At 43.9% G+C, this 17,732-nt stretch overlaps 1 protein-coding gene across 1 annotated transcript in view; it reads right to left on the bottom strand.

Moving 5' to 3' along the window:
• Nucleotides 1-17,732, bottom strand: part of LOC133371505 (ras-like protein family member 11A-like) — a 49,679-nt gene that overhangs the window by 21,730 nt on the left and 10,217 nt on the right. The window contains exons 4-5 of the mRNA XM_061599037.1: nucleotides 12,698-12,878; nucleotides 4,718-4,774 (exon numbers count right to left, since the gene is read on the bottom strand). Coding sequence (XP_061455021.1) covers nucleotides 4,718-4,774; nucleotides 12,698-12,878 — 238 coding nt within the window. The remainder of the gene's footprint in view (nucleotides 1-4,717; nucleotides 4,775-12,697; nucleotides 12,879-17,732) is intronic.

The following is a 17,732-nucleotide window of genomic DNA, read 5'->3' as shown; positions in this document are numbered from 1 at the left end:
GGAAGTTTATTTATAACATGAGTTGTGTTCTCTGACCTCAGGCACCTGAAGTGCAATGCAGCAATTACAATGCCTTGAAAATAATTGACAAACAGTAAACAATAATGGACCAGCCTCCACTCTGTCTGTAAGTGTGTGTGCATTCTGGTGTCAGCTGTGAGTCATAGCAGCTCCCCTAGGGCCCCATGGGCCTGGCACTTGCCCCATCATGCTGAGTGCTGGTGCCAGGCTTACTGGGAGAGTGAATACACAGACAGGAGACATGTACCTGGCTGGGAGCTCACACCGTTTTATAACTGGCTTCTGAAACGAAGACCAGACAGCATATTATTCCTCTTCCATAAGACATCAAACGGAGATGTCTGGGTACTGCCAGATACTAATCATATTTGGTCCTCTCCTCTAGCAGCGGGAGCACAAGCATTTCTCAATGCCCACAGCTATACATGACTACCTGTTTCCTATCTATAGCATATTTCTCTCTGCTTGAAGGATTGCTGAAGGGCTGGTTGCTTAATGGAAAAAACATGCATTTCCCAGCAATAATTCTCTAGCAGCAAATCCCTGGAAGTAGCGTGTGTGTGTGTTGCAGCACAATCCTGTGCATGGTTGCACAGAAATGTGTCAAAGAATCATGTACATGGGCAAAGGGTTAAGCTGTTGGCAGCCTTAAGAGCTTAAGAACAAAGGTGAAGAATGAAAAGCCAAGCAGTGTGCATTTTAATCTGATGAAGGAGACAGGGCCAGAGGGGTGACATTCCCAGTTTATGATTAGTCAGGAAAGAGTAGTGACTCAGTGTGGTTCTTCTACAGATTTTTTTGTTAAAGTTTGTCATAAAATTGCTAGTGTTTTTAATAAGTGCAGGAGAGGCTGATATTCAATAGGTGAAGCTATTCCTTTAATTGCATCTCATGCAAGAAGGTGCTTCATCTAGTAAATTTCTGCCTGTCCTGCCAGAAAAAAAATATATTGGGCTGTTAGCACCCTAGTCATCTACAGTAAAGTGTTTCCATTGGCCACACCTGGAGGGGCAATGGGTTGATCTGCCAGTCAGTTGCAAAATTGTTTGAAGCTGAATTTAAAAACACACACACTAGAGCTAATCCCACCAGATTTTACAGTAAAAAGGGGCAGGGTCTGATTAGCATTGTGTGCCCCTGTTTTCAGAAAAGAGAGAGAGAGAGAGAGAGATACACTGGAACTGGCAGAACAGGGTTTTTTTAGACCCCTTACTTTTTTGGAGCAGGGTGCCAGCAGGGTCCCTATGTCTCTAGTATCCTACGAGCCAATCAGCATGAAAGGGGACATGCTAGTCACTGAGAAGAGTCTTCTAACATGCCTCCTTGTCTTTTGCTGCTGATTTGAGCCAATCAAAGTGAAACGAGGTGAGTCAGTGAGAATACTTTTTAAAGTAGGGAACAATCCCCCCCACCCCCAGGCATGTTTATTGGTTCCTAAGGACATCTGTTGTTGTGGGGGAAGGCATTAACAAAGATCTCATTCTCAACCCAGCAACAAAAAAGGAGGGATGTGGTTGACTATCATGAAGGGAATTCTGCAGTTACACTACTGCCCATGGATCAATTAAACCAGTTCAACAACTGTATTTGTCCACACTCAGAGTCTTGCGGCACCTTAAACAACAAAGGCTGCAACCCTATACACAGGTTGACTTAGAGGTAACGCCCGCTGGATTTTGGATAGGAGGTTATGTGGGTGCATAGGAGGACTGCAGCCAAAGAATCTCATGGCACCTTAAAGGCTAACAGCTTTCATGGACTAGAAACCATTTTGTCAGATCCATAAAATGTTATCCTCCATTGGAAGACATCTGTCAATCTCTAAGGTTCCACAAGACTTTTCTGTTGCAACAAACTAAGATGGCTTCTCCTCTGGAATTTGCCACATTCAGAAAAGTTATTTAAAATTTTTGACTTTGTAACAAGTCCTTTCTTCAGCTGAATCTGCCAACTTTTTCTTTTTCTTTTTACTGGCTCTTGAGCCTTTAAGACCAGCTTGCTTTGCAGACATTAGGAGGTGATTGTGTTCATTTCACACTGCAAAAGGATTCATCTTCTGATTAAACAGGTGATGCTTTTTCTGATATGAAGCTGCAATTGCTGGAAAAAAGTATCATCTCCTAAATTTCTTTCTTTCTCGTAGGTACATAATCCCTACTGGGAAGCAAAGAAACATCACCAACTGGTGTAGAATCTGCTTTTCAAGACTTGCCTTTACTTTTAGCTAGCTAGTTAGCAAATGTCAAGATTGTATCTGTCATGTGAAATTGCCAACTTTCTTCACTGGCCCTGCTTCTGTGCCTGCTTGATGAGCAAAACATGACAATACAGCCTTGGATACAACGCTAGTCAGTGAAATTTATGAACATGACTTAAGGTCCCATCTGTACTCTACATTTAAAGCAGTATCACACCACTTTAAACAGCCATGGCTTTCCCCAAAGAATCCTGGGAACTGTAGTTTGCTAAGGGTGCTGGGAGTTGTTAGGAGACCCGTATTTCTCTCACAAAACTACAATTCCCAGAGTTCCCTGGGAAGGGGGATTGATTGAGAATTGTAGCTCTGTGAGTCTGTGAATATGGGTCTCCTAACAACCCTCAGCACCCTTAACCAATGATAGTTCCCAGGATTCTTTGGGGGAAGTCATGAGTGTTTAAAGTGGTATGATCAGGGAGAACGTCAGGCATGACTGGGCCCTTGGGCACCAGCTTGCCCTGGATGTACGGCTCCTGCCTGTTCCACCTACCTCTCTCTTGTCTCCTGTTGCTGTGCACGCTGCACACACAGGGCTGCCATCAACCAAGATGGCAGCAGAGGCTTCTCTAAGGGGCTGACGTCCTTGCCACCATCTTGGTTGATGGCAGGCATGCGCGGTACATTACATGCACACCAGCACACATGCCTGCCATCAACCAAGATGGCAGTAGGAGCATCAGCCCCTTTAAAAAGCCTCCACCACCATCTTGTTTGATGGCAACTCTGAGCGCACAGCGCGCACAGCCTCAGAAGACAGGAGACAGAGGTAGGTGGAGTGAGCGAATGGGTGGGTGGCCTGAAAGCTCCCTCCCTGTGATCTGCAGTAGGGAGCCTGCTGCGGATCGCAGAAGGGGAGTTCTACTCCCCCACCCTAATGAGGGGCCCTTCAGGAGCCCCTGTGGGCTGCGGGGCCCTTGGCAGCTGCGGGGCCCTTGGCAGCTGCGGGGCCCTTGGCCAGGACCTGACCTGGCCGTACTTTAGCGCCAGCCCTGGGTATGATACTGCATTAAATGTAAAGTACAGAGAACAGGCATTACCTGAATACAACCCATAAATATTTTTTTCCTATCATGAAGATAAAGTGAAGGGGAAAGTTCAACTTGCTAAATTTTAATGTGTGATAAGGCCTACTGTCAAATGTTTAAGAGAAAGGCCAGAAAAAAGTTGGCAGCTTCACCTATTGTTGCTAAATCTACAAGAATCAGCCAACCGGCCATTTTGCAAAGCAATTTGCATCTCAGCAACAGCAAATTCTATTTCAGTCTTGCCCTTTTTGAATGGCACTAAAAGCACACAGAAGTCTATTTCAAGCTGATCTTTTTTTTTTAACAGGGCATTCAGTTCCATTGTTTGGCACAAAGGGAAAGCTGATTAGCACTTGGCCCTGTTTGTCGGGTGATTCAAGCAAGAATTCTTTGATCCTGTTTTTTATTAGAGGTATGTCAGCCAAAGTCATTTCTCTGATCCTTTTCCATAAGCATGGATATAATATTGGCTTAAAAAGGAGGGGGATGGGTCATAAATAATAGGACTCTGATTTATTGTTTTCATAGCCAGAGGCAATTAAATGAAAATATGCACCTTTTAAACACTTGATCAGTATTTTCTCTTGCCTGTGATCCTCACAGATTGGCTTTAGGACAGTCTCCACCAACCTAGTACAGAACGCCTATCATCCCTGAGCATGCTGGCTGAGGGGAGTTTATTTTTCTTTATTTGCTTATTACATTTATATTGCACCTTTCCCCCCAAAGAGCTCAAGGTGGCATACATGGTTCTGCTCATGTTATCCTCACAACAACCCTTTGAGGTAGGTTCGGCTGAGAGCCTGTGACTTGTCCAAGGTCACCCAATGAACTTAATGGCTGAGTTGGGGATTTGAACCCTGGTTTCCCAGGTCCTAGTTCAACACTCTAACCACTATGCCGCACTGGCTCTGTTGTAGTCCAGTACAGCTCAAGGGCACCAGGTCAGGGAAGGCTGATTTAGAAACATAAAAACACAAGACTATCAATGGACCTCTTTAGCCAGTCCAGTGGGGAATGGAGGGAGTTGCTTGTTCAAAGTCCTCTAGTGGGCTACCTCACAATAAAACCAAGCCACGTGGAAAATTATTTTTAAAAAATCTTTCATTACCAACTCTCCATAACAGCGATAACAATACATTCACCTGGCCTGAATATTTTGATCACACACACCCTTCTGTTCTGTCTTCATTTATTTATTTATTATTTGATTTATATCCCGCCCTTCCTCCCAGCAGAAGTCCAGGGCGGCATCCAAAGTATCACCTTGGAGACATCTATTTAAGACTAGGGGAGACATTTTAAGGGGGTTTGGGGGTGGTAGCTACCCGACCTGCCAGGCCTCTGGACAGCTAGAACCAAATACATCAGTTTGAGTCAAAATTTGTAAGGCAGCGTTAGACGCTAGACATACCAGTATTGGCCTCGTAGTCTCCAATAAATCTCTTGGTGAGAAAGCGCACGATTAGGGCTGCAAAACAAGGAAAAAATGTGGCCTTTTAATCAGAGTCAGAAATTGCTACTGCAGACAGCGCATTAGGCTCAAAGTGGCATTTAAACATGCCCTTTCGTTCCATGTGGCACGGCAATGAAAGGCAATTGCACCAGACACGTGTCATGCAATCAAGAAGCACCACTCTACAGTTTAGCATTTTATGAACACAGGAGGCATCACATTGTTATTTAATATTCTCATTCTTAAAAGTGTCAGCCTCACATTCAGGAAACCCACCCTGGACCTCTCAGGGCTGTTACACACATTACACAGCAGCAGACTCTGGCTTCCCACTCAGTATACAATCAACAGGGAGCTTTATCCAACTCAGACTCCCCTATGTGCGTTTCTGCATAACGGATGTGTTTGCAAATGTGTTGGTCACATGCACACATTCAGGGAAGAGTCATAGCTAAGTGGCAGAGCACCTGCTTTGTGTACAAAAAGTTCCAGGTTCAATCCCCGGCATCTCCGGGTAGGGCTGGGTAGCCAGTACTGAGCTAGATGGATCAATGATCTGACCTAGTAAAGCCATAGTTTAGTGGCAGAGCACTGCTTTGCATGCACAAGAGGTGGGAGAGACTGTCTGAAACCCTGGAGAGTTGCTGCCGGTCAGTGTAGACCAGATGTGGGGAACCTCTGGCCCTCCAGATGTTGCTGACCTACAGCTCCCATCATCCCTGGCCACTGGTTACTGGGGTCAATGGGAGCTGTAGTTCAGCAACATCTGGAGGGCCAAAGGTCCCCCACACCTGGTATAGACAATATTGAGCTTAATGGTCTGACTCAATATAAGGCAGCTTCCTATGTTCATGATTACCTTAATGTGTGATGCATGGCCCTCAAAAACACTGGAAAGATCCTTTAAAAACAAAAGATCTGACTATGGTTTTCTTATCCCTTGCTACAATCACATTTTCACACATACCTCCAATATCACAAGCATTAGAAACTTAGGATTTTAAAAAAGTAATAACCAAAGATCTCTGGATCCAATTTATAGCCCTAGAAAAATGGCTCCTAACCTAGGTCATCAAATCCTGCCCTGATTAGTAGAATTTCCATGCAACACATATAATTATTTGAGGCTACCAATATGCCTGGCAACTGCATGGCAGGACTATCACAAATTAAGCCCCAAGTTAAACCCTCCCCCTCAATCTAAGGGGAATTGTTCATGAGGTATTCTCTCTTATCAACAGTTCCCCCCCCCCCAGAAATTCCTTCAGGAGAGTCAGTCTCCTGCCCTAAGTGTAATTACAGAGTATAACATAGATGTGGATTTATTAACCCAGATGAAAACATCACTTGATTAATCTACAAAGTAAAGAGCAACTGCAATCTGAACTCTTTAGATTTAAACTAGTTCAAAAGAAAACACTCTTACAATGCAAACCCATGCATGCCGACTCAGAGCCAGGTCACATTAAGTTCAATGGGACTTACTCCCAGAGATGTGTAAATAGGCCTGCTGCCAGGGACATTACCCTGCCCGTGCTGCTTTTAAGGCTATCTCTTTGCTATAAAACTCCATCTATTTGTTTTTACACTCTGAAATGGCTCACATTTATTGCCCTTTTCACGGCTTTCTCACGTCTCTTCATCAGGGAGTCTGGGAAACAGTTATCCACTGAAAATTGCTGTCTCCATTATATTAAGTGGAATTCCCACAGCACCTTTCAACCCCATTTATTATTTTGAGGAAATGAAGCAAGTGATATACACACACACCTCATATCTATGGTTTACCACAGGATGACAAAGCAACAGCACGGATCCTGTTTTCATGCAACCTTTTCAAGCAATAAGCTAGCTAAGGGCGAACATAAGGAGAGCCTGCCCACCTCTTCCAGCACCCTGTTCTCACAGTGGCCAACCAGTTGCCCTAATGGGAAACCCACAAGCCAGACCTGAATGGAAGAGCACTCTCTCCTCCTGTGGTTTCCAACAACTGGTATTCAGAAGCACCTCCGGCTATGAAGGCAGAGCATAGTCATCATGGCTAGTAACCCTTGATAACCTTATCCTCCATGAATTTGTCTAATCCTCTTTTAAAGCCATCCAAGTTGAAGGCTGACCATCACTGCCTCTTGGAGTGGAACTCTTTGCTGCTATGACCCAAAGGTGGTGCTCTCCAACACGGTCTTTTGTTCCTTGTTAATATGAGTGATGGGAGGGGGCATTTCTGGGGAAGAATCAACATGGCAGAAAGCAATGCTTAACCCTTGGGCTTCCCACTGATTTTCCTATTTAAATGCCTCTGACAAGCTGTTTTAGGCTGCCCCCCACCCCCTAGCCAGACTCTGAGACTTGAAGCAAACTCCAGAAGTAAGTGCTAGCTGGGAAATAAACAGGCTCAGGAAGGGTAGGGGTTGAAGCTGAGAATCAGACGGCATGGAAAGGGGTTAAGCAGCCCTCCTCTAGACTGCCAACTCTCCCCTGCAAATCTCACACACACATACACACATTTTATTGGGTCAGCCTTCCCCAACCTGGTATCTTCCACATGTTTCGAATTACTACTCCCATCAGCCCCAGCCAGCATATCCATGCCCACTACGGTCTGATGGGAGCTGCAGTCCAAAACATCTGAAGGGTACCAGGCTGGAGAAGGCTGTTATGCTCAATGCAGGTTTGGCTGCTGGCCTTTGCTAAGGCAAAGTGTAGGAATGGGCTAATCTCAGTTTCTTTTCATTTCTCATTTCTTCAGTCTTTTCAGTTCTCCACATCTGCACACCAGTTAGCAATTTTTTTAAAAAAGTCCTTATGAAAATTCATCAAAATTTGGGTGCAAATTCCTCCTGATATGTATATGCAATTTTTGCCATATTAGGCAAAATACACATTTTTGTAAAACAGTTTTCCTCAATATAATGCATTTTTGTATGTTATTGTTCACTACGGCTACTTTCAGACATGGGGCTTGTGTTAGTTTATAATAATAAATAATAATAAAATTTTATTTGTTAGTCGCCCATCTGTCTGACTTAACAGACACTCTGGGTGACTTACACAATATAAAATACAATTTAAAACATATTCATACAACAGTCACCATATTAAACAACAATACATCTAAACCACCCGTTAGTAATACAACATAATAGCCTAACCCACCCCAGAAATCCCGTAGGCCTGCCTGAATAACAAGGTCTTTAAGGGTCGACGAAAAGCCATCAGGGAGGAGGCATGTCGAAGGTCAAAAGGAATCAAGTTCCAGAGGGTGGGGGCCATGACCGAGAAGGCCCTCTCTCTGGTCCGCACCAGCCTAGCTGTTTTCACCGGTGGGACCGAGAGAAGGTCTTGTGAGGCCGATCTTGTTTGGCGGCATATTTGCTGATACTGGAGGCGTTCCTTCAGATAAACTGGGCCAAAACCATTTAGGGTTTTAAAGGTTAATACCAACACCTTGAATTGTGCCCGGTATACAACCCGGTATAACAGATAAATACGGAACTGTGGCTTTTTCAGCCAGTACACCAGCATTTCATGCAACTGTCTTTCACACGGCTGCAACAAACAACCTTGTTTTTGTCCCTCACCAGTTATACACATATGCACGACAGGTCCCCATTGTGTAGCAGGTCTAAGATCTCATCCTGTCGCCATGCAACACCTCTCCCTTTAGCAACTGACTTTTTTTTCTTAGTTGTATAGACACAGGGTGTGTGTGGGGGAAATGCTGCTGCTACCTGCATGTAAGTTGGAATACTGGTACAATTTTCATTAGGCAAAAAAAGAAGCCTGCACGCCTAAACGGTGGAAGCGCACTGCATGCTGGAATGCCACCAACCTGTCACTTGAGCAGCTGCAGCTAGCAAAAACCTCCCATGATTTTCTGGGTTCCCAAGCTTGCAAACAGATTGTTTCTGGTATTGTTTATCATGAAAATTAACGCTAAACATGCACTGTATTCCACAAGATTTCAGAACTAGCTTGTACATTGTGTGAAATATCAAATATAATGTGCAAATGGCCAGGTAAGAAATCATGCAGTGTGAAAGCAGGCAATGTGCATTTTAATGCACAGTTTATATGCATTTTGTGTACCCATTACTCAGCTGGAGAACTGCATTGCAGAATTCAGAGAAATGTGAATTTTGATGGATGGATGTGGTTTGGTTCTGATATTGTTTCAGAAAGTGCAAATTAGGTAGATTTACCTTTAAATATGAACTGAATTGGATTTCTCCCCAATCTCTAGTAAATTGCCATTCCATCTTCAGGGGTTTTCAGGGAGAAGATGCAGCCCAGTGAACTGTGACCCAGAGCTACCTGCAACGAGCAAGAGCCCTGTGGCAGATATGCAGGATATCCCTCTGCATGTGAGAATCCATGCATTTGAAATATTATTGTAACATGATTGTTACACTGTAAGGATGTAAGAAGAGCCCTTCTGCATCTTGTCCAGCATCCTGCTTTCCACTTGATGGCCAAGCAGATGCCCGTGGGACTCCTGCAAGCAGGACCTGCATGGAACCGTGTTCTCACTTGTGATTCCCAGCAAATGGGATACAGATGCATATTGCCTCTGACAGAGGAGGGAGAACATAGCTGCAGGGTTCAGTTGTCCAGGGTCTCATGGGGTTGTAGGCTCCTAACTATTTTGGGCGCAGGGTCCCAGCCAGGTCCCTATGTACAAGCCAATCAGCATGAAAGGGGAGGGAGTCAGCCACTGAGAAGAGTCCTTGTCTTTTTGTGCTGACTGGAGCCAAACAGAGTGAAAGGTGGTGAGTCAGCCACTGAGAAGACTCTTCTTAGTAGATAACACACAGCCTCCCATTGCATGTTGATGGGGTCCAAGGGACACCTGTTGTAGTAGACTCAGAAACAACACAGAGAGCAAGGGAGACGAGGGAAAGTGGAAAAGAGTGTGTGGCTCTGAGGAGGCATTGTGTTGCTCATGAAGGGGCCTTGCACTATTGAATGTGCCACTACACCACTACATAGCTGTCACGGCTAGTACTCGTTGAAAGACATCATACTTGAATTTGAAATGGAATGATCTGTCAATTGCAATTCTCTCAATTTCTCTTTTTCTCCTAATGTTAAATTCAGTTCACATCATACTTGAATTTGAAATGGAATGATCTGTCAAGTGCAATTCTCTCAATTTCTCTTTTTTTCCTAATGTTAAATTCAGTTCTCCACATTTCTGCAGCAATTTGCAATTTTTTAAAAAAAATCCTCATGAAAATTCTCCAGCATTTGCGTGAAACTTTCTCCTGAAAAATACATTTTTGTATGCAGTTTTGACTAATGTACATATTTTTGCAAGCAATATATCCTAATATAATGCCTTTTTATATGTTATTTTCACCAATGCATTTATTTTGTGCACACTTTCCCCTAATACATACATTTTTTGTAAGCAGTGCTTGGCTGGAGAACTGCATCGCAAAATTTAGACAAGCAAATTCCGAAGGATGGCTGTGTTCCAGTTCTCACACTGTTTCGGAAATTTGATAAATTCAGCTTTCAATGCGAACTGAATCGAATTTCTCACAACACCCGTCTAAACCCATTTTAAAGCTGAACAGGTTGGTGGCCATCACTACGTCTACTGGTAGAGAATTCCATCGTTTAACTCTGTGCTGTGTGGACAGATCTTTCCTTCCGTCTGTCTCGGGACTGAATCTCCCAACATCCAGCTTAATTAGATGGCCCTGGGTTCAAGCATCATGAGAAATGGAGAAAAACATCTGTTTATCCTCACTGTGCATAATCTTTATCATTTTCTTCCATTCCCCTTTTTACTAAAGCAGCCTCCCCCCCTACATGGTAACCTTTCCTTGTAGGGGAGCTGATCCAGCCCCCTGATCATTGGTTGCACTTTTTACTCATCTCCCCCTACTATAATGCCTGGGGGAAAGCTCCCCCTGCCCCTAGCTATTCCAGTCATTGACCGGAAGCACAGAAACTGAGTAGTTTTTACCTCTTGCTGCTGCTTGCTGACCTTTGTTCGATTTGAGAGCAGATTCTCAGCAGCTCCTTGTCTTCTACCAGCAGCAGGTCACTCCCTGAGGCCCAGATCATGGTGACTTTCCAGCGAGTGGCCATCCTGTGCTCTCCTCCCTCTCCTGAGGGGCTGGGGCCAAAACACAGTTTACGAATTAAGGCACTGGGCAGCCAGCTCTGCTTTCAGACAAGAGGGGCATGTGCTACAGTTGTGAAACAGCCAACCAATTAGTGTTCAGATACCCTATGTGCAGAGGCCCCTTTTCTTGCTTTGACTCCTCTGCCTGGACCTCCCAGTGCATTGCAGAGGATTTGGGGACATGTTCAAGGGTGGGTAGGTGGCTTTCGGAACAGGTGCTAGGTTAGAGCCATTGCTTGTGTTGCCAGTTCTGACTTGGGGTGTGTGTGTGTGGGTGAGGGCGCGTGTGTGTGTGTGTGTGTGTGTGTGTGTGTGAGTGAGTGAGTGAGTGAGTGAGTGAGTGAGTGAGATCTTCAGTCAGGAATAAGGATAGGGAGGTATTGATCCAGTTCACATTTAAAGCTGAATCTATCACATTTGCACTTTCTGAAACAATATGAAAACCGAAACATAGCCATTCTTCAACATTTTCACTTACCCAAATTTTGTGATGTAGTTGTCCGACTAATATTAGGGGAACGTGAGCATCAAAATAAATATATTAATGAAAATAACATACAAAATGCATTGTTTTAGGAAAAAGTACTTGACAAAATGTGTTCATCAGTCAAATCTGCCTACAAAAATGTGTTTGTTCGGAGAAATTCACACTAAAAAGCTGAAGAATTTTCATGAGGGTTTTTTCCAGAGCTTGGAAAATTTACTTTTTTGAACTACAACTCCCATCAGCCCAATCCAGTGGCCATGCTGGCTGGGGCTGATGGGAGTTGTAGTTCAAAAAAAGTAACTTTTCCAAGCTCTGTTTTTTTCTAAAAAGTTCACAAATTGCTGCAGAACTGAATTTCAGACTGGAAGAATGAGAATTGAAATTGACAGATCCTGCCATCCCCAGCTAGAAATGTAGCCCAACAGTACAGCACCTGCTTCGCATGTGGGGTGTGTGTGTTCCAGGTTCAATTCCTGCCATCTCCTATTACAGAAATAGGTAGCAGGTGATGGAAAAGACCCACAACTGCCTGAGACCCTGGAGTGCTGCTGCCAGTCAGAGTAGACAATGTTGGTCTAGATGGACAAATTGTCTGACTTGAAATAAGGCAGCCATTCTCTTCCACATAGTCTGTTCACAGAGGGCACTGGAGTGGCCAGGCTAGTTGCATGTCACTGAGGGCTGGCGTCAGGAGTTGGCACAGTTGGGTATCTGCTGAGAGCCCACACCCCAGCAGGGGGGCTACTGACAAGAGCTCTCTGGACCTGCTACAGTGAGGCTCATGAAAGAAAGGGGACTATGGAGGGCAATTTGACCGACAGCCTTGCAAAACCCAGAGCCAAGACTGCTTTCATGATTGCCCAAGTGAACTGAGGGTGCAATCTTGAACACACCCAAGCATTGGACTGCAGGGAAAGACTGGTAGCCAGAGTCCCACCATCATTCAAGGAAGCTTCTTTCCCATGCCTCATCTTCTCACTGCCAAACCCCCCATCAGCTTCCAGTGAACCCCACAGCTTCCTACAACATATCACGAAACCCACTTTTCTAGGCCAGGGCCAAGGAACCCTGACCTTTCCCCCTGATTTTCATCTCCCCGAAAATCCCCAGGCCCTTTTTAATTATTTCATAGTGGCAATGAAAAACATCTCATTAACCTTTACATTCCGAAAGATAAACACTGTCTCAGATCATTATTTCTATCAAATGTTAACGTGAAATCATGTGGCAGATACAGTGATGAGAGAGGGGAGGAAAAGGAAAATTAACGAGAAAAGAAAAAAAGAGCAGGATTTCTCAATCTCTGCAGACTTACCCGTCTTGCCAACGCCGCTGCCACCCAACACGACCAGCTTGATGATTTTGTTGGGCGCGCAGTCCAAGATGGGATATTCAGGGATGGGAACTAAGAGGAAATTGGTGGAGTACTGTGACATAGTATTCCCAGAGAGGAAGGGCAAGCCAGTTGAGGAGACCCGATGAGCTCTGCTGTGGGGCTGATGGGAGAGAGAGAGAGAGAGAGAGAGAGAATTGTGGAGGAAGCAGCTCCCCTTTGCTTCTTGTCTCTCTTTTGGACCCTGACAATGGACTCTCCTGGCGGTTTCATTGAAGCAGCATGTTGGAGAAAGACAAAATACAGCCACCGCTGCCTCCGGCCCACTTCCCCCCCCCCCCCAAGATTCTGCTCCGACAGGCAGAGGGAAACTTTTTGATCAGCTCCAGTGAAAACTGACTCCGGCATTCCTCAGCCAATCAGAAGTCAAAACATGACATTCCATGAGTTGGGACATAAAGTCTGGGCCTCCCAGGAACGGCCACACTCATTTTCTGCCATTTTCGCCCCTTCTTCCTGCCTGCTCGCTGTTTTATGGGTTGCACCTTGGAACGCATCAGAAGGAGATGATATCAGGAATAATATTTCGGCTGGAGGTGGGAGAGAGAAGAAAATATTTCACTTTGATCTCTTGCTGCTCAGTTCTAACAGCTTTGCTGGTGTGGTGCAAGTGTCTGTTAAAAAGCAAAAACACAAGCCACTGGGGGAGAGAGCTCTCAAAGTGAGTGGGGCAGAGACACTCAGTGAGGCTGCAAAGGTGGATCAGTTCATCAGTGCAATTAATCAACTGAAATACACATTGGCAACTGCTGGACCTGGGGGAAGGCCTGCTCCCCTTAAGAGACTGTGGCGTTCATCTAGGGATGGGCAGATCGGTCTATTTTGGTTTCTCATTTTCCCAACCTTAAGCACATTCCTTCACATTTTCACATCAGTTTGCGGGTTTTATTTTATTTTTAAGTCTTCATGAAAATTCATCAGCATTTTGGTACAAAGTTCTCCTAATACATACACATTTCTGTATGCTATTTTGCAAAGCAATTTTACCTAATATAATGCATTCTTGTATGTTATTTTCACACGTCTGCAGGTTTATCTTTACCCAAAATATGCATTTTTCTACACATCACTTGGCTGGAGAACTGTATTGCAAAATTCAGAGAAGTGCAAATTTTGAAGGACAGTATATTTTGATTTGCATATCGTTTCAGAAAGTGCAAATTAGGTAGGTTTACCTTTAAATAAGAGCTGAATCAAATTTCTCCCCACCTGTAGTTGTATCAATGTCAGCCATACTCAGAGCTGACCCACTGAAATGAATAGACTTAGATTTATTAATTTCAATGGGTCTACTCTGAGTAAAATTAGATACAGCTCTATCTGCCTTTCCAGTTACCAACCCAAAGGTTTGAACAGGCGTAGCTGAAGTCATGCCCTCCAGATGTTGGACTGCAGCTCCCACTATCCCTGACCATTGGCCATGCTGGATGGGGCTGATAGGAGTTGGGGTCCAACAGTGTCTGGAGGGCACCAGGTTGGCTTCTGGAGGGCACCAGGTTGGCTACTGCTGGGTTAAAGGGATGTATGGAGGCAGCTGCACAAATAGCGAAAAGGCTTGCAGGAAGCCTTCTTTGGGGAGGGGTAGTGAGTGCCCATCTCCCCCTCCCTGTTCAAAGTGCAGCTCTAGGAACACAGTTGCTGATGGAGAAGGATTAAAGTATCAGCAATGATCTCACTGCCCTATGTCATTCTTGATATTTGTCCAATTGGTTTTTGCACTGAACTTGTTTTAATGTATCTTAATTCTTTTCTTTGTAAACTGCTTCAAGATTGATTCGCTAAGGGAAGTGGTACACGCATATTGTCAAATAAAAATAAACAAAATGTGTAAAGCTTCGGCCACAGAGTAAAAAAAATAAAGAAATCCCTGATCAATTGGTGCGACTGTTAACAAGTAACAAGGCTGGAAGGTCTGAAAGGCTGCAAAGAATCCCAGATTAAAGAGAGCTTTTTGATTTTACAATGAGTAATAGCTTTTAATTTATTATTATTATTATTATTATTATTATTATGTCACATATGAATCACTTCCCATAAAACATCCCTAAGTGATTTAACAATAAAAACATATTTAAAAACAATTTCAAGTCCAATGCAGATGGAGTCTGGGATAAAAACCTCCACTGAAAACCCGTGCTAGGAAATTAACAGAGCAATCCAACTCAGGGTTAGCTAGCAAGGGGTGGGTGGGTAGCAGCAGCAGCGGTGGAGGAGGAGGAGCCAGTGGAAAGCCCCAGCAGAATGCAGGTTCCATCAGGAACTGCACGTGAGAGCAAGACGGGAAGAGCCAGCTCCCACAAATAGCCCTACTTGGCGAGTAAGTGGCCTCTGTAGAGCACCAATGGAACTGTTTTCCTCCTTTTTGCCAAGAGAATTCTTGAGTGAATTGGGAATCGGGGAGCACTCTGAGGGGGACTTGGATGCCACATAAGTCCCTCCCACCATGGCTCCTCCACCACCATGCCTCCAGAATGCCCTGTTTTCAGGGCTACCACGGCTTCTGCCGGCTCTCCATCTGCCAGGCTAGCCATCCCCAGTAGACCTCCAGCTGAGCCCCAGCGGAGCCCAGTGGATCCCAGTGGCACTGGGAGCCTGCCAGTTCAGCTGGGGGTCCACCACATCCAACTCCCCCCAGCCCAGTATAAACCCAAGTAGGATTGCTCCCTAGGGGGTTAAAGGTTATTGTATTGAAGGTTTAGGACACTTATAGGCTGACAGTCTCCATTTGTGCCAAATCCTTAGAACACCACACCTTGTTTTGTGGCACCTTAAAAGCTAGAACATTTTATGATGGCATAATTTTCATGGACTACAACCCATGCAGGGAGCATCATCTCCAGTTTTCTGGTATATTATGTATATGGGGGGGGTGAAATGTAGAGGCTGGAGTTAAAATGACAACAACATGGAAAAATTACTGTCTGTGACAATTCAGTTAGAACTTAGGGATGGAAAGATCTGTCCATTTCAGTTCTCTCCCTTTCTTATCTTCCCAATCTGAAAGTCAGTTTTTCTGCAGCAATTTGTGGGGGGGGGGGGGATCCTCATGAAAATTCTCTAGCATTTTAATGCAAATTTCTTTTTGTAGAGTTTTGACTGATGTACACATTTTTGTGAGCCATTTTTTGTCATATAATGCATTTTTATTTTCACGTATATATTCATTTTTTATGCACACTTTCCCCTAACATATGCATTTTTGAAAAAAAATGTTTGGTTGGTGAACTGCATTGCAAAATTCAAATGAGTGCACATTTTGAAGGATGGCTGTGTTTCAGTATTCATATTGTTTTGTAAAGTGCTAATTTGATAGATTTGGCCTGAAATGAGAACTGAATCAAATTTCTCACCCATCCCTAGCTTAAATCAGCTTTCCTCAACTTGGTACCCTCTGGATGTGGTTGGACTCCTATAGTCCCTGGCCACTGACCATTGGAATAATGCCTAGACAGGACTACAGTATTGGACTGATCTCTGTTTCAAACATTTGTTGGTGATGTGTGGGAAAACAGGCTGCTTGTGGCTTTTATAGCATCCATGTAAAGGATAGGGCTTTCCCCAAAGACTCCTGGGAGGTATAGTTTGTTAAGGGTACTGGGAATTGTAGCTCTGTGAGAGGTACAAAACAGTTCCCAGGATTCTTTTGTGGAAGCCATGTGCTTTACATGTACAATGTGGATGTGACCTAAGAATAAGAGGAGACAACAATTTCCCTCCTGGTCTTGTTCTGATTTACAGAGATCCCTTTAACTTCTCTGTTCTTCTGCCTGTGCCTCTGTTCTGCAAAGATGATACTGTTCTTCCAGTGCAATTTAATGTTGTTAAAAGTACACTGAGAGTCTCAAGTCCAAAGCACTTGTTGTTGTTGTTATGTGCCTTCAAGTCGATTACAACTTATGGCGACCCTATGCACCAGTGATCTCCAAGAGCATCTGTCATGAACCACCCTGTTCAGATCTTGTAAGTTCAGTCCAAAGCACTATAAGACATTATTTTTGAAGTTCCATTGGTGCTTGAGGCTGTCTGGGTGCCAAGCAAAATATAACTAAAAACACATTTTTAAATCCATAGCCAAAGGCAACACAGACTCTAATGATGATGAAAAGCTGTTGCAAACGCAGCTAGAAAAACGTCTCCCATAGCTGAAATGCTATTTGAAAAACAGACCCATTGAAATCGAGATTCTCTTCCACATCAGCATGGCCAGAGTTGAGCTTTAAAGAGAAAGGGGGTTAGGGATACATCTTTTTTAAATGTACACACATTTGTGTACAATATTTCTAGGCTGCCTAACAACAACAACGTTCACAAGATGGTTTACAAAAAATAAAATTAGAACACAAGTATAAATAAAAATCCAGGTAAAACAGTATAAAACAAGAATTTAAAACTATGTAAAAGAAACAATTTAAAAAATTCCAAAAGTACCTAATAGGACAATAGCAAAAATGTCTACATGGAGACTATGGAGTGGTCATGCATGCCTTACATGCTTACCTTAGGAGAAGGCCTACTCAGTGGGTTTTACTTCTGAGTAGACATATTTAGAATTGTGCTATTGGTTGCATTTAGACTGGATTATTGTAACACACTGTAAGTGGGGCTCTCCTTGAAGACTGTGCTGGATTTATGATCAAAGAAAAAGCCAGCATAGGAACTTAAGGAGTGGTGTAATTTGATCAAAAGAATGAAAGAGGTCATACTGATCATGTCTGGAGATGGAACAGGAAGATATTCTTACATGAATAAATAAATAAAAACACAGGTTAACTGCTTAGAGAAATGCATTCTGTAACTTTAGATTCACCACAGGAAAAGCCCTGCTTTTGTAGATGACAATCTCATTGAGAATTGAACCTGGAGCTGACCCAGGGGGAGAATATCAGGCTCTCAGCTGGGGTGGTTATAGAGAAGAAGGTGCTTCTTTCCTAAAATAATCCAGGTCCAGATCATTTAA

The sequence above is a fragment of the Rhineura floridana genome, chromosome 16 (assembly GCF_030035675.1).
Source record: "Rhineura floridana isolate rRhiFlo1 chromosome 16, rRhiFlo1.hap2, whole genome shotgun sequence".
Lineage (NCBI taxonomy): Eukaryota > Metazoa > Chordata > Lepidosauria > Squamata > Rhineuridae > Rhineura > Rhineura floridana.
Note: the sequence above shows the minus strand (reverse complement) of the source record. Positions and strands in the feature narration are given on the sequence as shown.